Source organism: Pongo abelii, chromosome 10 (genome assembly GCF_028885655.2).
Source record: "Pongo abelii isolate AG06213 chromosome 10, NHGRI_mPonAbe1-v2.0_pri, whole genome shotgun sequence".
NCBI lineage: Eukaryota > Metazoa > Chordata > Mammalia > Primates > Hominidae > Pongo > Pongo abelii.
The window spans coordinates 127,537,462-127,558,948 of NC_071995.2; the positions used below are offsets into that span (position 1 = coordinate 127,537,462).

Here is a 21,487-nt window from a genome sequence, read left to right on the forward strand (position 1 = left end):
AAATACTCATGAGGTAGAATGAATAAAGCAAAGCCTGGATCGAGTGATTCTCTTCTCCTGAAGTGGCTTCCCTATGAGAAGGTTGATTTTCTTTATTTGGTTAGTCTCTTTTCTTTCTGCGGGCACTAAGCTGTCAACCAACTTTGGAGCTAAAATTCCTGACTCCCTGTAGTAGGGAGGTAAAGCCCTTTTGGCTTTTAACTCACCCCGAGACTCAATTTTCTTACCAAATAGAGTCTGACAGCTAAGAGGTTTGGTAAATTAGGTTTCCAGTGGTCCAAACTTTATTGTGACTGTTGGGAGAGTTTATTTGCTTTTGAGTAAGAGCTTTTTAAGCCAATTTTGAAAATTTAGTTCAAGAGTTACCGCAAGAAATCTACACTATCGATTTATCAAGTGATAGTTCTTGGGTGCTCTCTGGAGTCACTTAAGTGTTTAAATTCCTCTCTTTATTACTCCAACAACATCACAAGCCCCATATGAGCTGATGTGAAAGACTCTTGGTCCCTTCAAGGCAAAGCTTAGCGAATATTTCAGTCTGATTAGAGTCAGCGGAAAGGCACTGACCACAGAAGAACTGAAAGAAGAAAAGATTTCTTATTTTTTTAGTCTCTATCTGCCAGTACAATGTGCATTATGGCATTGTGTCTACAGAGGCAGGCACTCAGGAAATGCACTGTATACAAATCTTAATGAGTCCCAGTTCACAGTGAATGGTTGACAGCCTGCCCCTCCACTGTGGCTCGTTCTCAGGAAGCTCCTGGACCAGCCTTCAAGAGTGTGTCTGAATGGTGGCTTTAGGCAGCCAACCCTAAAGCCACTGAGCCTGAATGCGATGTCAAGTCCTGCTAAAAACAAGAAACAGCTTCCATTTATTGATGCTTGCTGGCATCAAGTTCCGTTCTAAGCACTTTGACTTGTTCATTCATATCAACTCCGAAATGAGAGGGATTAACATCCCCATTTTGCAAATAGAGAAAATGAGGCAGAGTTGTTCAGTTATCCAGCCAGCACCTAGGGAACCCAGAGTGTGAGTCAGGAAGTCCGTTTGAACCCCACAGCATGAATCCTGACATGTGTGTGCTCCCCTTAAAGGGCAATGGCTTTTTGTCTTGGTTCAAACTGCTAACTTTCTTCCTCTCTCCTTCCCTCTCTCACTTTTTTCCTTCCTTCTCTTCTCTCCTCTCTTCTTCGTTTCATTTATTGTTTCGTTTCTTCTTTTCTCTTTCATTATTTGAAAGAAAGGCTTGTTGGAAGCCTAGTGTTGACAACACATCCTATTGGAGGTGCTCTCATTGCAACAGGAACATGTCGGGGGTGGGAGCAGGGTTAGGGTCTGGCTCCAGCCCCATGCCCACTGCTGTCTCACCCCTTGGAGTGCCAAGGATCCTGGGCACTGCAGTTGGAGAATCACCACATGCGTCATTTTTGGGAAGACATCTTCCACCTCAGGTCACAGCAAACCATAAAGTGCTTTTGCCAGAATATGTAGATACTGGAGGGAAACCTTCTAAGCCAGAGACAGGAAACTGAGAGTCAGCAGAGATGTTGTCTGAGCTACGCTATAGCTAAAAAGTGAAGGTTCTTATAATTTAAAATCCAGAGATTTTAGAGAAAAAAAAGCCTAGATTCCCAGCTTCTCTAGGAAAATCTTCTGCTATCCAGTACCACTGGCCAGCCATCCCATCAGTCAGCAAGGACAGAGTGGAGACGCTCCCTTAAAATTAACAGAGCGGAACCAGCAACACCAAATCGCCCAGTCACTCATCTCCACAAAAGGGTGAAGTTTCAAAATAGGGTGGCATTGTCTTTAACTTAGATACATCATACTATGCATTTTTTAGAGACAAAGAAGACAAAGGCTGTGTGGGGGTGGAGAAGGGGTAGGAAGGTATATGAATGCACAAAAATAAAGAGACAAGGGCCTTCGTTCTGTATCTTCCCAGAGGAATTCTTTGTCTTGTGTCAGAATGTTGGATCCTGAGGCCTCCTGGGGGCTCATTTCTCTGTCGGGTCAGTCTGGTCTGACCTTTGCTCTATCACACACATTCCCAGGGTCCCGGTGGACACAGAACTATCTCTTCTTCCTTTTGTCTGAGATCTCCAACTCCCTGAAAGATGGATGTCGGTGTTCTAGCCAGGACCCTGCCCTCAGTGCACCAGAGAGCTTGCCCTGATGTCACCCTGACCTAGAATTCTGTGCAGCTGCCAGAAAGCTGGAGTTTTCATCCAGTTGTGAAACTTGTATTTTTTTTTTTCCTTTCTGAAACCAAGATTAGGTTGAGTTGGCTCACAAATGATGGGCATCTGAGTGGGGAGCTGCAGAATGTTTCAAACAGGATCCTGCTGAGTTGCCGCCTTCTATCTGCGGTTGAAGAGCAAGTTGATGCAAACACACTTTCTGGCTGCAGAGGTTCAAGAGTGTCTGCTCTGGCACTGGTGCAAAATGAGAACCTTAATCACCACCTCAGGGTTTGTATTGGGATTTGGAATAAGGTATGCATGGAACCTGGTCCAGTGCCTGGCACATAGTGAGTATATTGTCAACAGTCACGTGTTATTTTTATTCTTATGCCAACTACAACAAAACGCTTTCGGGAGGTCACCTCACTGCTCACAAAAATCACATAACAATGTCTTTCAAGCCAAAAGGAAAAATACCCCTTCTCTTTTCCCTTGTCCATGACTATGCCTTTCTTTTTTTTTTTTTTTTTGACCTGATCTCCAAGATGTGTCTTTATTTTTTTTAATTAATTAATTAATTTATTTATTATTATTATACTTTAGGTTTTAGGGTACATGTGCACAATGTGCAGGTTAGTTACATATGTATACATGTGCCATGCTGGTGCGCTGCACCCACTAACTCATCATCTAGCATTAGGTATATCTCCCAATGCTATCCCTCCCCCCTCCCCCTACCCCACAACAGTCCCCAGAGTGTGATGTTCTCCTTCCTGTGTCCATGTGTTCTCATTGTTCAGTTCCCACCTATGAGTGAGAATATGCGGTCTTAATGCCCTTCGTTAGCATAATTGCAGTGGAGGAGGCTGCCGCTGGAGCATGAGAAGTTGTGCTGGCTTCTTTTTCATGCGTCTTTCCTCCCTGCACAATGGGAATGTCATTATTTCAATCTTAGATGGTGCCTCTGAGTCTCGGAGAGATGATGTGAGTGGTTGCAATGCTCACAGAACTTTGTAAGAGAGTGAAGAGAGGTGCAGGCTGACAGCTCATTGCAACCTGTGTGGTGCTGTGCCAGTATAGGCATGCGTTTGGGACCGAAAGGGGGTCTTTGGACATTTGGATGGTTGCCACATCCAATACTAAGGGAAGTGAATTATTTGCTGAGTAGAGTCAGTCAAGTAGCCATGCAGCTGCTGGACAGCACCAGTACCGGTACCCAGTGGCAGATAAGGAGAATCAGGTCCAGGCGTGCTTGCTAAGAAGACGAGATTCAGCTCCCTGGAATGCAAGACTGTCTGCAGGCCAGCAGTGAGAGAGGACCTCCTGGATGTTGAGTTGTGCACACTCAGACCCCTGTGGGCCTCAGTTGCTGGACCAAGAATACATCTCTTAGTTTGGAAACACTCAAGACTCAAGACATCTCTCCCTCATTTTTACAGACCAGCAATTCATGCTTGAGATTTGCAGCCCCTAGCTTGATGGTGAAGACCTTGGATTTCTTTTCCCTCCCAGAGGATTCTCTAGCATCTCATAAATCATGATTCTCTGGGCCCTGTTCCCGGCCCTGTGAACTTAAGGAAGATTCACAAAACCCAGTGCTGGTTTGGTGCAGTAATCTTCCCATTACATCCTTCCCCAGCCACTGAGCAGGACTGAGGGTGATGTGGTGGAGAGTTAGCGCTCTGGCTGTCAATCAAGCCCTGAAGATTGAATGGTGCACTCGATATTAGTGCCCCAGCAAAGGAAAGTGTTTCACTACTACTCTTCAGGTTGGCACATGCTTGAGATGCAGTTTTTAAGCATATTTGGTGTTTCTTTCTTGATATGCCATGGAAAATCTCCTTTAATTCATCTGAAAACATGTAGCCTTCCAGGGGATGGCAGCCTGAGGTCTTGCTGACCACTGACCCACCACTTAGTGCCATCCTTAGCATATCGGCAGAGGGCACTGGAGACACCTCAGGCTGGATGCCAAGGCTCACCAGAACCCTGGCCCCCCTACAAACCCAGCGTGATGCCTTCCATGCTCTTCCTTCTTGTTTCCACCAATAGTGGTTCTACTGACTCAACAGCTCTACAAAGCTCGGCCAACTTCCCCTTCTCTGACCTTCTCTAGCCAATACTGGCAAAAGTTTTCTGTAAGGATTTGGATAAGAAATATTTTAGGTTTTGCAGGCTCTACATTGACTGATGCAATTACTCAACCATGTTCTTATAACATGAAAGCAACCATAGGAAAATGTAAACAAATAGGCAAGGCTGTGCTCCAGTAAAATGTTACTCACAAAAATAGGCAGCTGGCTGCATTTGGTTCACAGGACACAGTTTGCTGTCTCCTGCCCTAAGAAAACAAACAAACAAATAAAAAAAAAACTGTTGGAGCCTCGTGATGTCATATTTGACCACCAGCTGTCTTAGGCAAGGATCTATAAAGAGCGTTGGACTGGGAAACAGGAGATGCTACATTTTATGTTAACTCTGCACTAGCCAGATATGTGGTTGTGGGCAAGCCATCTTTCCTTTATTGGCTTTAATTTTATCATCTAAAAAATGAAAAAGTTTGGACCAACAGTAGTTCCCAAAATACATATATCTCAAATGCATGGAATTGGTCAGAATTCTTAGTTGCAGACAAAGAGTCCCTTTAGCTAAGTAGCCCCTCTAAGCAGAAGAGATGTCATTAAAGGATACTAGGCAATTCACATAATCTCTAGGAGAACCACTGAATTGAATGTATTTACTACACGCCAGGGACAGGGCAGCCAGCGATAACACAGACAAAAAAGGTCCAACCTCTACAGAGGACTGTTGTGGTGGAAACACCACTGTCACCCCTTGGCATGATGATGTGAGGGCCTGGATGCCAGGGGCACCCCACAGCTGCCCCAGGAGAAGCAGGGCCACTGTGCTCACCAGAAAGCCCCAACTGCCTTCCTGGCTGCTGCTCTAGAACCCGCTTCTTCCTCCACGTCCCAAATGAGTGGGTCTGACTGGAGCAAACTCTGCTTCAATCCTGCATCTAGCAGCAAGGGGTTCTGAGAATGTAGTTTAGGCCTCTCAGCCCCTATAGCAGAGGAGGACAAGCAGAGGGGGTTGAAGGTGCTGTTGAGTGAGTGGCCTACAGCAGTGGTCCCTGACCTTTTTGGCACCAGGGACAAGTTTCGTGGAAGACAATTTTTCCACAGATGGCGGTGGTGGGGGAAGGATGGTTTTGGGATGATTCAAGTACATTATTTATTGTGCAGTTTATTTCTATTATTATTACATTGTAATGATGATGAATAATGAATATTGAATAATAATGAACTAATTACATAAGTCACCATAATGTGGAATCAGGGGGAGCCCTGAGTTTGTTTTCCTGCAACTAGACTGTCCCTTCTGGGAGTGATAGGAGACAGTGATAGATCATCAGGCATTAGATTTTCATAAGGAGCACACAACCTAGATCCCTCACATGTGCAATTCACAATACGGTTCACGCTCCTATGAGAATCTAATGGTGCCACTGACCTGACAGGAGGTGGATCTCAGGTGATAATGTGAGCTATGGGGAGTAGCTGTAAATAGAGGTGGAGCTTTGCTCGCTGACCCACCACTCACCTCCTGCTGTGCAGCCCTAACCCTAACAGGCCATGGACTGGTACCGGTTCATGGCCCAGGGGTTGGGGACCCCAGCCTATAGCATCTGCCACACCTACAGAACTGAACAGAGGCCATTCAGGTGCATACTGCAGGTGTGAGATAAACTAGTTTAGCTCATCATCTGCAGAGCTGGTAATAATCATTCCAAGGCCTCATCAACACAGACACAGGTTACTGCTCATTGTTGAATATTCTTGGCCCATATCCTTAACTTGTGGGTGCTTCTCCGTCCCAGATGCCAGTCCTTACCTTGTAGGTGGTTCCATGCCCCAGAATCCCCCACCAAAACCCTAGAGCCATCCCTGATAGGCGTTTCTTTGTCTTTATCTTCTGGGTACTATTGTGAGGAGAGAAGGGTCCTTTGAACAAAGTCGGCTTAAAGCCATTTTCTTTTTTCTCTTCCAGGAGCAGCAGTTTATTCAATGAGGTTGTGCAGATGAACTTTGAAATAGCCAGTTTCAGCAGCCTTTCAGGGACTCAGCCCATCACATGGCAGGTAGAGTACCCACGGAAGGGGACCACAGACATCGCCGTGTCCGAGATCTTTGTCAGCCAGAAGGACCTGGTGGGCATCATTCCCTTGGCTATGGTGAGTCCTGAGTTACCTTGGATGCTCCTGCATTCAGCCATCTGATTGCATCCTGTGTCCTTCCTATCTGTCATGGGATGTTTGCTGCAATGGTTTTATGGAGTGTTTACTTTCAAAGTTTCTCATCTTTCCCCACCCTGGAAGTTGTTACTTTTCATTAGCCTGGCCTTTCTCAACTTTAGTCATAAAGTTTAGTCCAGCAAGTCACAATCATTGCTGGAGGTGGAAGTGAGCACCTGTGATTTTGAGTAGCCCCCCAGGTGATTTCAGTGTGCAGCCAGGGTTGGAAACCCCTGAGCTAAAAGGATGGTCAACTTTGCCATCTTTCTGCAAACTCCGCTCCTTCTTGCTCCCCACTCCATGCTTGAGATAGACACCCCTTCGTCTCCTCTTTCCTTAGGATGATGGAGCTCACTCAGCATTGAACTCTCAGAGGCTGTCATTGGGCTGCAAGGCCAACCTGAAATGTAGAAAGTAGATGAGTGACATTGGGCTTGAGTAGTGCAGCACCCTCTATCTGACGCACAATGTAGCCACTCTTAGATTACTATTAGTAGTGTACACTGATGAGAACGTGTAAGCAAACATGCTACTTGTGTGAATCATGTTATGAGAAATGGATTAATCAAGATTAAAAGGAATGGATTATTCAGGATTCTTTGAGTTATAAAGGCTACAAACACAACCCAACTTAAACTTGGCTCATGTAAGTTTTAAAGTCTAGAAAAGTGTTTCTCAAACATTACTGGGCATGCAGATCACATGGACGTTTTGAGTAGATGCCCATCCTCACTTAGGAGGTCTGGGTTGGGTACTTATTTTTCAAAGCTCCTAAGCCATGTCAGCACGGCTGGTCTGCAGACCACACTTGGAGTGTGAGGGGCCCACATGTGCAAATGATGTGGTATGGATGGTGGCTTCTCTTCGTTTCTCAGCTCTCCTTCCTCTTTGTTAGTCACAAGATGGCCCCGGCAATGCCACGCTGGCTTCTTCACAGCATCATATCCAGCAAGAAATGAGTGGAAACCTCATTGCCAATCACTCCAGCAAATCCTTTAGGACAGGGACTGATTGGAACTGATTGGCTTGGTTCATGAGCCCAACTTGAAGCCAGTCACTGAAATAAAAAGGATGTGTTGCTCTGATTGGCCAGGCCTGGGGAAGGTATCACCCTGGAGCAGGTGTGGAATCAGGTGAAGGAGGTGTAGCAGCAGGTGGGACAGGTGTAGCATCAGGTAGGGCAGGTGTGAAATCAAGTGGGGCAGATGTAGAGTCAGGTGGGGCAGGTGTGGAATCAGATGGGGCAGGTGTAGAGTCAGGTGGGGCAGGTGTGGAATCAGGTGGGGCAGGTGTGGAATCAGGTGGGGCAGGTGTGGAATCAGGTGGGGCAGGTGTGGAATCAGGTGGGGCAGGTGTAGACTCAGGTGGGGCCGGTGTGGAATCAGGTGAGGCAGGTGTGGAATCAGGTGGGGCAGGTGTAGACTCAGGTGGGGCAAGTGTGGAATGAGACTAAGAGCCTGTGCATCATGGAAAAATTTGGCTTTCACTGAAACAGGGAACAAATGCTGGTTAGACAGAACAGCAGATGTCCACCCCAGAAGGTATCATCTACCACAAAGATCTGTAAACACTTTGAAGTTAGAGAATGATTCCTTTTGACTTTTTATGTCCTAGAACAGGGGTCAACAAACAACAACCCATGGGCCACATCCAATCTGCTGCCCAGTTTTGTACACCACGCAAGCTAAGAATGGTTTTAACATTTTTAAATGTCTACATTTTTAAATGGTCCTGTCTAGCTACTTCACATGCTCAGTTCTGCCTCTTGGCTCATAAACTCTAAAATATTTACTATCTGGCCCTTTAGAGAGAAAATTTGCAGACCTGTGTCCTAGAGCACACACCAACATCAGCTCTGGATTACAAGTGCTCGGTTTTGATCTTACCTATTTCAGAAGGATAAGACATTCAAATACTTTGAAAAGGAAAAGCCATCTTAAGAGTGTGAGATATTATAATGGTCCTTTTCAAGGGAGCACAGGTATTCCTTGGATGGGATGTATTGTTATTCTTGTGGTTGTTGTGTTTTCATAATACCTTTAAGGTAAAGTGAAGTGACTGCTAATGTCTGTACTCTTGTCAGGATCCTTTTGTTTGCAAGTAAATGCATGTGAATTCAAACAAGCTTTATTTAAAAGTTCATGGATTAACAAACATCTTTGCAGCACCAGCACAGAGCTCTGGGCTCTGAACGCTGGATTTGGGTGCTCGTGCAGTGATATGGTTTGGCTGTGTCCCCACCCAAATCTCATTTGAATTGTAGCTCCCATAATTCCCACATGTTGTAGGAGGGACTCAATGGGAGAAAATTGAATCATGGAGGCGGTTTTCACCATACTGTTCTCATGAATGTGAATAAGTCTCAAAAGATCTAGTGCTTTTATAAGGGGTTTCCCCTTTCTTTCCCCTTTCACTTAGCTCTCATTCTGTCTTCCCATTGCCATGTAAGACATGCTTTTTGCCTTCTGCCATGATTATGAGACCTCCCCAGCCACACGGAATGGTGAGTCCATTACCTATTTTCCTTTGTAAATTACCCAGTCTCAGGTATGTCTTTATCAGCAGCATGAAAACAGACTAATACACACAGTATCATCGTTTTGCATCCCCTGGGATGTACAACTTGACCTCAGCTATGCAAAGCAACATGGAAAATTAGAAAATAGATTAGGCGATTTAGAGGAACTTCTATTCTCTTATTTTCTGTATGTTCAAAGTTTTGGTTCAGAATAAGCTTTAGGACATTTATAACCAAGCAAAAAATAAACTTTTTAGCTAATAAAACTGCAGCTTTGACTAGAAGATGAGAAATTTTTTAAAAATTACTGAACAAAAAGCAAATCCTGTGTTGTCTGTTAGCAGCCAGTGAGACAGCTGGTTAGATCTTTGAACCAATTAAGCATATTTTCCAATTTGTTGATCGTTTTAAAGAAAACAAACTTCAGAAAGGTGAAACAGGAGATTAACAGATGGAAAATCTGCCTCACTGGGGAAGTTCTCGCCTTAAAATCAAGCCTTCTGAAGCTCCTTTTTAAATCCAAGGAGAGAGCCATGGATGGGAGGATTCAGTCACAGCATTCCCCCATCACCTACTGCCTCTGACTCCCCCTGAGTAAATGCAATGGGAAAAGCAGGGAGAAGTGCTCTCGACTCTCCCCAGAGCAGACCCTGCAGGTGGAAGCCACCTGAATCTCACTTGCCGGTCCCTGGGCACTGTTTTATTCGGAGAGCACTGATTCCCAAGGCCACCGTTTTGCTCGTCCTGCCTCCAGGCTTGTTGGCAATGAGCCTCTTGCCTTGTGAGGGCAGGAAAGCTCCAAGTCTTAGCTCCACGGACCTCTACCAGCACCCACCTCTCCCTAATCTCCTCCTCCCTGCGCTGTCCCCACTGTGCCAGTGTTAGGCTTGGGGGATGGGGTGAGAGAGGTATCTGAATGGGAGGACCAAGGCCACTTTCTTACATAAAGCTTTCAGAACTACAGAGGAAGGAGCATTTGGGACAACAAAAACGTTGGCAGTTCAGTTCTTCTTCAATGTAAGAAAAAAGAGTTCATATCCCAAGTTGAGGCCACATGAGCAGAGACCAGGCACAGATTTCCATGTGGGATAGTTTTTGTATGTGAGTGGCTGGGGTGGTGGTCTCTTTTTAAGAATAAATGGACAAGGCCAGGCGCGATGGCTCACACCTATAATCCCAGGACTTTGGGAGGCCAACGCAGGAGGATTGCTTGAGTCCAAGAATTCAAGACCAGCTTGGGCAACATAGTGAGACCTCATTTCTACAAAAAAATACCAAAATTAGCCAGGTGTGGTGGCACACACCTGTAGTCCCAGCTCCTGGGGAGGCTGAGATGGGAGGATCGCTTAAGCCCAGGAGTTGAAGGCTGCAATGAGCCATGATGGTGCCACTGCATTCCCAGCCTGGGCAACAGAATGAGACCCTGTCTCAAAAAAAAAAAAAAAAAAAAGGAATAAACGAACAGCAGAATTCATTCAACCTAACACTAAGCTCTGCAGGTATTTATTGCTGCAGATCCTCAGAGGACAGCAGTCAACAAAGTTTGCCTTCCTGCAGGTATACTCTAGTGGAGCGACAGACAGCAAACAGGTAGATACTTCCTAAGGTGAGGTCCAGATAGTGGTCAGACGCTACTGTCAGACAAATCAAGGAGGGCAAGCGGATGGGGTCTAACTGATTTCTAGCTCTGTTAGTGTCGTGGACTTTCTTCCTACTGCTTATTTAAAATATAAAAAAAAAAACAACAAAGAAACTAAATTTTAGGCACAAAACTCTAGAGAAGGCAGTAACCACTAATTTTGGCAGGTGTAGGAAGAAGTTCTTTGCCCCCGGGACTGATATATTTAGTCTGAAATTAAATTTCCTGAGAAGTGGTGAGATTTACCTGGAATTTTGAAAAGTTTCAAATCATTGCCATTTTTCATCCTTTGCAAACTCATTATGAAATCATTTTCTTTGACCCCTAAAACATGAGGGTAACTTGTGTTTTTTTTCTTACACAGAGCTTTCAAAATTCCTAGAACATGTTCCTATCTCTCTGCATAAAATCAAATTAAAAATAAAGTGGCAATCAGTAGGGCTGTTTAAAGGAGAGATTGCTACTTATTCTTGCATCTGCAAAATGATGATCTAATTCTCACCTCTCTGGGGTGTCATGGAGATTCATTAGGGCTTGAGAGATCCTTGGAGCCCCTGGATGAAGCACGCCGCTAGAAAGGATGATCAAGACGGAGGTGGCAGCGGGGCCTTCTCCCGGAACTGGTTTGCCCTTCCAGACCCTTCTGGGCTCTGCGCTGGGCCCTGGGGGCTGGCCCATGTGAACTACAGCCCCCAGGCTCTCTTGCCCTCTGGCTTCTGGAGGGCTTTAACCAGTGGGAGGCACCAAGGAGAACTGGAGGGAATGGGTTGAATTATGCCCACCCTCCCAAGAAAGCAGGTTGAAGTCCTAACCCCTGGAGCCAGTGAACGTGACCTTATTTGGAAGTAAGGTCTTTGTGGATGTACTGAAGTTGCGAGGAGATCATGCTGGATTTGAGTGGAGTCCAAATGCAATGACTGGTGTACTTACAAGGAGACAGAGATTTGAACATGGAGGATACACGAAGACGGCCACGTGAGGGTGGTGGCAAAGACTGGAGCTTCCGATAGCACCCTGTAGCCAAGGGAAGCAAAGACTAGCTGGCAACATGCCAAGCCTAGGAGAGAGGCAAGGACAGTTCTCTCTAGAGCCTTCAGTGGGATTGTGTTGCAGCTGACACCTTGATTTCGGACTTTCAGCCTGAGGAACTATGAGAGAATCAGTGTCTGTTGTTTCGGCCCCCATCCGTGGTACTGTTTCGGGAGCCCTGGGACACAATGCATCCTCATCTGCCCGGCCTGATGTGTGTCTTGCGGGGGTGTGGTCCTCCTGTCTCTGGGCTCCAGCATCTCAACTGCGTTGCCCTGCCCCTAGGCCTTGGGGTAGAAACAGCTCCCAGCTGGGACTAGTGTGGGGTGTTGCACCATCCCTGGCTATTTCCCTCCGTTATGCCCACAGGTCTATGGCTCAGCCTTTACAACACTCCCTCCAGTTAAACCACCCTGAGCAGGCTGTCCGTTCCAGCCAGGACCCTGAGTGATACCTAAGAGCTAAATGCTGCATGCTCCCTCTAGACTCTCTTTTGCTGAGAACACACCATTATCCCCAAAATACATATATATATATATATATATATATATATATGGGCTGGGCATGGTGGCTTACACCTATAATCCCAACACTTTGGGAAGCTGAGGTGGGCGAATCAACTGAGGTCAGGAGTTCAAGACCAGCCTGGCCAACATGGTGAAACCCCATCTCTACTAAAAATACAAAAATTAGCCAGGCGTGGCGGCACGTGCCTGTAGTCCCAGCTACTGGGGAGGCTGAGGCAGAAGAATCACTTGAACTTGGGAGGCGGAGGTTGCACTGAGCCAAGGTGGTACCACTGCACTCTAGCCTGGGTGATAGAGTGAGACTTTGTCTCAAAAAAAAAAAAAAAAAAATATATATATATATATATATATATATATATATATATATATAACCAGGAAACATTCCCAGCGTGGTCTTTCTTCTCTTCATAGACAGTCAAAATGGAAGGGAGCAGTTAAGACATCCTGTTGGGATATCTTGACCCCAGTGGTTGTCACTGGATTTTCCCACCTAGGGGCATCCTGTGGTTGTTTTCCTGCATCCTCTGCCCTTGCTAAATTCAGAGACCCAGACATGCATGAACAGGCCCATGGCACTGCAGAGATGCTATCGGATCTGCACGTCAATCTGCAGGTGATGGATGGCTTCACTCTGCTCTGGGGTCCGTGGGGAAGCGTGTTAGCAATATCTTCTGTGTTCGAGAAGGGCGGAGGCGGGCATGTCATAGGATGCGGGGGAGATCTCCTTTGACAGGGATTGGAGAATATTGCTTTTAAAGAGACAATGGAAAAATAATGTTTTATTGTTTTTCAAAAACATCCTGTCCTGATCCCCGCTTTCCTATTCCAACTTCAAAATGTTTCTATTTGTAACTCGCTAAGAGAATTTTAAGGATCGGTTGGATCCTCTAGGGCAATTGAAAAATATTTGCTGAGTTGAAAAATAACTATATGGACAGAATAAGTATTTTCTTGTCACAGCTGGAGATTTGCTTTGGGATTAGGTTTAAAAATGTCCCTCCCCTCCAACTAACTGGCCCAGATTTTTGCCTAAAAAGTGAATCTCTGATGCATACGAAGCTGTTCTGCCTTGGTAGCGATGTTTGCAGGGTCACTGATTAATTCTCTAATAAATGATACTATACCCACTGCCTGCCAGAGTCAACAATCAAAAAATTTGAGGAATCATTGCTGTCTTTAGTAGCATCATCATTATCTGAACTTTGGTTTCCCCACCAGTAAAAGGAAAGTGGGGGACTGAGGGCTAGCACTGGCCTTTCCAAGTTTAGGCTTTCATTATGGGACTTGCTTTACTTAGAAAGTAAAGCTATGTTCTGGCACATGCATGCATATGTAACAAACCTGCACGTTGTGCACATGTACCCTAGAACTTAAAGTATAATAAAATATATATGTAATTTAAAAAAAATGAAACGTGCCAAAAAAAAAAAGTAAAGCTATGTTCTAATTTTAAAGATGATAAGATGATATAACTTCAGCCGGGTACAGTGGCTCACACCTGTAATCCCAGCACTTTGGGAGGCCAAGGCAGGCAGATTGCCTGAGCTCAGGAGTTTGAAACCAGCCTGGGCAACATGATGAAACCCCATCTCTACTAAAAATACAAAAAATTAGCCGGGCGTGGTGGCAGGCACCTGTAATCTCAGCTACTCGGGAGGCTGAGGCAAAAGAATCGCTTGAACCTGGGAGGCAGAGGTTGCAGTGAGCCGAAATTGCCACACTGCACTCCAGCCTGGGTGACAGAGCAAGACTCTGTCTCAAAAAAAAAAAAAAAAAAAAAAGATGATATAACTTCATTAGAGATGATTGAGAAATGAAAACAGAGAATATATACATAAGCAATAAGAAGAAGAAGACGAAAGTGAAAAGAGTGATGCTAGAACAGAAAAATCAGCGGGAATGACTTAGGTCAGCATTTTCTTCTTCCTCACCTTCCAGGTCAATTGGAGTTTGCGTAAGGTAGGAGGAGGGCCCAGGAGGGAACACCACGCCACGGTGTTGATTAATGACAGCCTTTCTCACTTTTCGCCATGTCCAAAAACCACTGAGTCTATCGTTTACTTAATATTTTTTTCTAAAGAGAGAATAGTATAGAAATTGGGCGCTCAGCTTCAGCCTGACTGTGTTGGGGTGAGTCCCAATGCCTCCTCCTAATGCCTGTGTGACCTTGGGCAAGTGATTTGACTTCTCTGTGCCTCAGTTTTCTCATCTGTAAAATAGGAATAGGCTGAGTGTGGTGGCTCAGGCCTGTAATCCCAGCACTTTGGGAGGCCGAGGCAAGTGGATCACAAGGTCAGGAGTTCAAGACCAGCCTGGCCAAGATAGTGAAACCCCGTCTCTACTAAATATACAAAAATTAGCCGGACATGGTGGCAGGGGTCTGTAATCCCAGCTACTTGGGAGGCTGAGGCAGGAGAATTGCTTGAACCTGTGTGGCAGAGGTTGTAGTGAGCCGAGATCGTGCCATTGCACTCCAACCTGGGTGATACAGTGAGACTCCATCTCAAAAAAAAAAAAAAAAAAAAAAAAGGAATAAAAATGACCCCCAACTCATGGTCCTGTTTCGAGAACTAACTGTACTCAGAAACCTTTGCTTGGCACTTAGTAAGTCTTCAGGAAATGCTAGTTATTTTAGCTTAAATAAGCTTCAGGTTATACTTCTACTTATATTTATTAATAAAAATATAAGTATTTATATATTACTTGTGGGTATTCAAAGAGTAGTTCATAAATCACTTTACACTAGAAACCTGACTGTTACTACAGAAATGTTCATCCATGTGCCAGTTAGAATCCTACTGAGTCGGGGAGGTACCACTCTCAGTGAAATCTGTCCATAGAGCCCTGTAAACCCAGTGCCACCCTCATGGGAAGAGTGATGCCACCTGCCAGCTCACTCTCTCAATGATGAGCCTTCCTGCTGGAATGTAAGAAACACGGTCCTGAGAGAAAGTAGCGAGGGAGGGGGGTGACTCTATGCTTGTGCCAGTAGAAGATTGTGCCCTAAAGCTGCAGCAGCATTGCAGCCACCCTGCAGGGGTCCTGAGGTGGAGAAACCCCCAGAGAATCCACATGGCTCTCTGAACTTGAATGGGAAAGTTACACCTGCATTTCCACTTAACCTCTAACTGAGACTTAGCATTTTCTTCCTATCGTAGTCCATTCGAGCTGCTATCACAAAATGCCATAAACTGCATGGTTTATAAACAGTGGAAATTTACTGCTCATGGTTCTGGGGGCTGGAAGTTCAAGATCAGCAGGTTCAGTGTCTGGTGAGGACTTGCCTCCTGGTGCATAGACAGTGGCTTCTCGCTGTGTCCCCACATGGTGGAATGGGCAAATGAGCTCTCTGAGGTCTCTTTTATAAGGACACTGTATTAGTCCATTTTCATGCTGCTGATAAAGACATACCCAAGTATGGGAAGAAAAAGAGGTTTAATGGACTTACAGTTCCACATGGCTGGGGAGACCTCACAATCATGGTGGAAGGCAAGGAGGAGCAAGTCATGTCTTACATGGATGGCAGCAGGCAAAGAGAATTGCGAACCAAGTGAAAGGGGAAACCCCTTATAAAACCAACAGATCTCCTGAGACTTATTCATTACCATGAGAATAGTATAGGGGAAACTGCCCACATGATTCAATTATCTCCCACTGGGCCCCTCCCACAACATGTATGAATTATGGGAGCTACAATTCAAGATGAGATTTGGGTGGGGACACAGCCAAACCATATCAGACACCGATCCCATTCATAAGGACTTCACCTGCATGACCTCATCACCTCCCAAAGTCCCCACCTCCTAACCCATCACCTTGAGGGTTGGTATTTCAGCATATGAATGTGGGGGACACAACCATTGTGAACACAGGTCATAGCCCCAAAAGCATTAGCAGCTGCCACCAAACTCACACATTTCCATGTCATATCATATGCAGTTGATACAGATATCATGAAATACCTTCTATATTCTTCACTGCTTTGAAAGTAAAGCACTACATCTTATTACTTAATTCAGTAATAAAGAAACACATGTACTACAGTACCTGAAGTTATTTTGAATTTTGGTAACTAACTGCATTCCTTTTTTTTTTTTTTTTTTTTTTTTGAGACAGAGTCTCCCTCTGTTACCCAGGCTGGAGTGCAGTGGTGCGATCTTGGCCCACTGCAACCTTCGCCTCCTGGGTTCAAGCAATTCTCGTGCCTCAGCCTCCCAAGTAGCTGGGATCACAGGCACTCACCACCATGCCCAGCTAATTTTTTTGTTCTTAGCAGAGACAGGGTTTCACCATGTTGACCAGGCTGGTCTCGAACTCATGACCTCAGGTGATCTGCGCACCTCAGCCTCCCAAAATGCTGGGATTATACACATGAGCCACTGTGCCTGGCCTGTGCTGAACATTTTTATTTTTATTTTTGAGATGGAGTCTCACTCTGTCACCCAGACTGGAGTGCAGTGGTGTGATCTCGGCTCACTGCAACCTCCGCCTCCTGGGTTCAAGCGATTCTCGTGCCTCAGCCTCCTGAGTAGCTGGGATTACAGCCATTTGCCACTACATCCAGCTAATTTTTGTATTTTTAGCAGAGACGAGGTTTCACCGTGTTGGCCAGGCTGGTCTCAAATTCCTGACCTCAAGTGATCCGCCTGCCTTGGCCTCCCAAAGTGCTGGGATTACAGGTGTGACCATCATGCCCGGCCAGTAACTGCATTTCAATACAATTGATTTCCTGTGTGAGCACACATATCTTACTGCACGCCTTTAAAAACTTTATTCTGAGAAAAGATTCTCAGACCTCACCTGCCAGCTAGAGATGCCCATGATCCACACAGAGAAATAGCTCAGGCCTGCTGCACACAGAAGGAAACACTCACTCCAGCCCCACTGCCACCCCAGCCTGCCGAGTCAAGGGAGGAGCCACCAAGGGCCTCTCCCTAGTGAGCACCTACTGTGTGCAAGCCTTGTTGCAGATGCTGCCAGCTCTCCTCACCTGGCATCTTTGTCCTCACTGTGCCATCCTGAGAGGCATCCCACCTCCTCCTCCTCTTCATTAAGGACTCTGTGTCCACCTCGTCCCTGGAGGCCCTCCTGCCCCAAGATGGTGCTGACAGCTGCGTTCCCTGCCCCCATTCTAGCGCATTGCCTGATCTTATTTTTGGCGTATCCAATACAATTATTGTTTTGTCTGATCATTGTCTGACATTATCTTCCTTATGTTTTCATTTGTTTGTATGTTTACTCCCCTCCCCCATGAAATCTGGAATGTTGGCTCCATGACAGCTGGAATTTCATCTCTCTCTCATTTTAGCCTTGACAAAATTATTGTTCTGTCTGATCATTATCTGACATTATCTTCCTTATGTTTTCATTTGTGTATATATTTATCCCTCTCCCCCTACCGCCCCAGTCTGGAATGCTGGCTCCCTGACAGCTGGGATTTTGTCTCTATCTCATTTTACCCTTGAGTCTCTTGCCTCCTAGTCTCCCACAAGACACTCCCTGGGGGACTGGTGAGTGCCAGTCTAGGGAAACAGCAATGAGCATAACAGACGTAAGGTTCCTGTCCCCAAGCACTGGCATCCCAGGCACTATCTTGTGATCATTAGTCTTGTGACCATCATTTGGAAAGCCCCTGTGAGCCCTGGGTCCCCTGTCCTGCTGCCTCCAATGCAAGACAGCAGGTTCTGTAGGTCTGATGCCTCCCCCTGCCCTGCAGCTCTGCTCTGCAGTGTCCCGGCTCCCTCCGCCTAGGAGTCAGGCCTCCATGCCCAGAAAGTGCTGGGTCCTGGTCAGTGCCATGGAAAGGAGGCCAAAAATGGCTGTGAAACTGCTGGACAGCTCACGGCCAGCAGCTGCACAACTTGAGGTGGCCACGGAGCTGCTGCTGCAGGAGAAATCTAAGATGCAGGTGCAGGTTCAGGTGCAGGTGCAGGTGCAGGTACAGAATCCTGGCATCAGCCAGGTCTCTCCGGGCCTGCCGCACACTCTGGTATCGCACCTGCCCATCTGTGCCATCCCTCAAAATGCATCTTGAATGCAGCAGTCTCCCCCCACCTCACCACTTCCAGTCTCAGCCTAGCCCCATCATCTCACACTAGATGTATCACCTGCCTCTGGACTGGTCTCCCCTGCTCAATGCTGACCCCTGGGAGCCCCTTCCTCACAGTGAGAGCCTTGAACCAGTCGTCTCCTCCCTGCTCTTGCCTCCCTGAAAACCCCACTGCACTTTTTTAAAAAGTGCAATGTCTGGTCCACGGCGGCACACTGGGATCTAACCTCCTTCCCCAGCCCCTCCCATGCACTCTGCCCTGAGGCCTTTGCACTTACTATTTCCTGTACCAGGAGCCTCTTCCCCACAGTCCAAACTGTGTTCTTCCTCCTGCTATTCAGGTCTCTGCTTACATCTTCTCAGGTGCACCTCCATCACCTGATTTAAAATGACAGCCAGCCACTCTATGCCCTGACCGGCTTGATTTTCTTGCAAAACATGACCAAATAAAATCCATGTCTATTTGTACATTCATTATCTGAATTTCCCCAGTGGGGTGTCAGCTCCATGTGGGCAGCGGACACTCTATCAGTAGCTTCTAGAACAATGCCTGGCACACAGTAGGCACGTAACAAGGAACTGTAGAATGTATAGGTGGATGTATGACCCACCGCATCTGCCTGCTCCACCCGGGGAGCTGTTGAATGTATAGGTGGATGTATGACCCGCCGCATCTGCCTGCTCCACCTGGAGGTGAGGGACTCTGATCTGTTTCATGTATTGATCACCAGTGCCAAGCACAGCTCCTGCCTCATGGAAATTGCTCCGTGAATACCTGTTGCCTAAATGAATGCAGCCCAAGGAAGATGCATTATCCTTATTGTTTGGTATATGATTATGGTGCCAAGGCTAACATTAAAAGCTGTCAGCCTTTATTCTACAGTCTCATAATTATGTCATCATTTGAAACATGTGAGAGCATTGATCTATGAATGAATTTATAATTTATTTTAAGTAACTGTCACATGAGGAGGAAAGAAAATATTTTGGAGGAAAAAAATGGAGAATACATGTCTGTGTGGATGCAAGGGATAACTTTGCAGTGATTTCAGTCTCTCTTACAAACATCATGCACACTGGGACCTGCTTTACATCGTCATCCATTCATTTTTCAAATGAGAATGGAGTTCAAGTTCTACACGTGGCCCTTTGTTCAGCCTTTGTTAATCTTAAGAATAAAAAACACCTGGGACAGTTGCGGTGGCTCACGCCTATAATTCCAGCACTTCAGGAGGCCGAGGTGGGAAGGTGGCTTGAGCCCAGGAGTTAAAGACCAGCCTGGGTAATATAGTGAGACCTTGTCTCTGCAAAAAAATTTTAAAAAATGAGGCAGAAGGATTGCTTGAGCCTGGGAGGTCGATGCTACAGTGAACCATGACTGCACCATTGTACTCCTGCCTAGGCGACGGGAGTGAGATCCTGTCTTAAAACAAAAAAAAACCAATATGATTCCACTAATATGAGGTATCTGAAATAGTCAAATTTGTGGAAGCAAAGAGCAGAATGGTGGCTGCCTGTGGTTGGGGAAGGGGAGATGGGGAGTTATGAATCAAGGGCCATGAAGTCAGCCCTGCAGGTCCAACAAGCCCCAGAGATCTGCCTGTAGTCAACAACACTGAATTCTGCATTTTAAAATTTGTCCAGGCACGGTGGCTCACACCTGTAATGCCAGCACTTTGGGAGGCCAAGGCGGGTGGATCACGAGGTCAGGGGTTTGCAATCAGCCTGGCCAAGATGGTGAGACTCCATCTCTACTAAAAATACAAAAATTAGCTGGGCATGGTGGTGCACACCTGTAATCCCAGCTACTCGGGAGACTGAGGCAGGATAAATCACTTGAACTTGTGAGGCGGAGGTTGCAGTGAGCTGAGATCGCGCCGTTGCACTCTAGCCTGGACGACAAGAGCAAAACTCCGTCTAAAAAAAAAATGGCAGGAGGGTAGATCTCATATTACATGTTCTTGCCATAATAAAATAAATTTTAAAAATTCAAATGCAAGTGTGGGCTAAGGGAGGGGCATGGCTGTGTTTCAGGGGTCTTTGAACTTGAGCAGGGTCAGCATGGCCTTGGGGACTTGGGAAAGCCTGGGTGCCCCCCTCCAAGGTGTCTCAGGCGGCAGACTGGCAGCAAACCCAGGAATCTGCATCCCTAACAAGCGCCAGGCACCCCACTTTGAGAAGCACTGCCCTGGGTCCGGGGTTGCCACTCTGACTGCCCATGAGGGTCACTGGGGGACAGGGGCTGGAGCTTCTGGCCACATCCCACACCACTTAAGCCAAATCAGCATAGTTAGAACCTGGGCCTGTGTTTATAGTTCACTGCTTGGTGACTCCATGCACATCCAGGATTCAGCACGGCTGCCCTTGAACTTCTCACAGATGGCTCCCAGGCTTCATCCAGACGTCTACTCAAATATCCCCTCCTCACTAGGCCCCCTGACTAACCTGCCTAAAACAGCAACCTCGAACCCCTCTGAGCTTTCCCCACTCCCTTTGCAGTCCCATCTCTGCCAGACACGATGCTATCTGCGCAGTCATCCTCTCCATCGTCCATGTCCCCTCTGGACAGTCATGCCCAGAGGCTCGGGAACTTGGCCATGTCCACTCCCTAGTCCCCACCTTCCAGATCACTGCTCAATATCTAGTTGATGGCCAAAACATATCTACATTGAATAAGTGAATTATAATAATGTGTTGGCCGGGCGCGGTGGCTCACACCTGTAATCCCAGCACTTTGGGAGGCCGAGGCAGGCAGATCACAAGGTCAGGAAATCGAGACCATCCTGGCCAACAGGGTGAAACCCATCTCTACTAAAAATACAAAAATTAGTCAGGCATGGTGGCATATGCCTGTATTCCCAGCTACTCAGGAGGCTGAGGCACAAGAATCGCTTGAACCTGGGAGGCGGAGGCTGCAATGAGCCGAGATCGCACACTGCATTCCAGCCTGGGCGACAGAGTGAGACTGTCTCAAAAATAATAATAATAGTAATAATAATAATAATAATAATAATAATGTGTATGTTTTCTATATGTCTCTAAACTTTATGTTGTTTTGGTCCTGGTCTGGAAAGGAAAGATTCACATTTAGAAACAGACTAAGCAGTGTTACGTAACGGAGCTTTTGGTGGTAATGTTCTGTGTCTGCCTTGTCCACTCTGGGGACCACCAGCTACATGCGGTCATTGAGCACTTAAAAGTGGCTAGAAAAAAAAGAGGAATTAAATTTTTATTTCTATCTAATTTT

General features: G+C 46.2%; 1 protein-coding gene across 1 annotated transcript in view; it reads left to right on the forward strand.

Moving 5' to 3' along the window:
* The window catches only part of TMEM132C (transmembrane protein 132C), a 459,511-nt gene that overhangs the window by 352,553 nt on the left and 85,471 nt on the right, over nt 1–21,487 (forward strand). Inside the window, exon 4 of the mRNA XM_009248400.4 lies at nt 6,235–6,418. Within this exon, the coding sequence (XP_009246675.3) occupies nt 6,235–6,418 (184 nt within the window). The remainder of the gene's footprint in view (nt 1–6,234; nt 6,419–21,487) is intronic.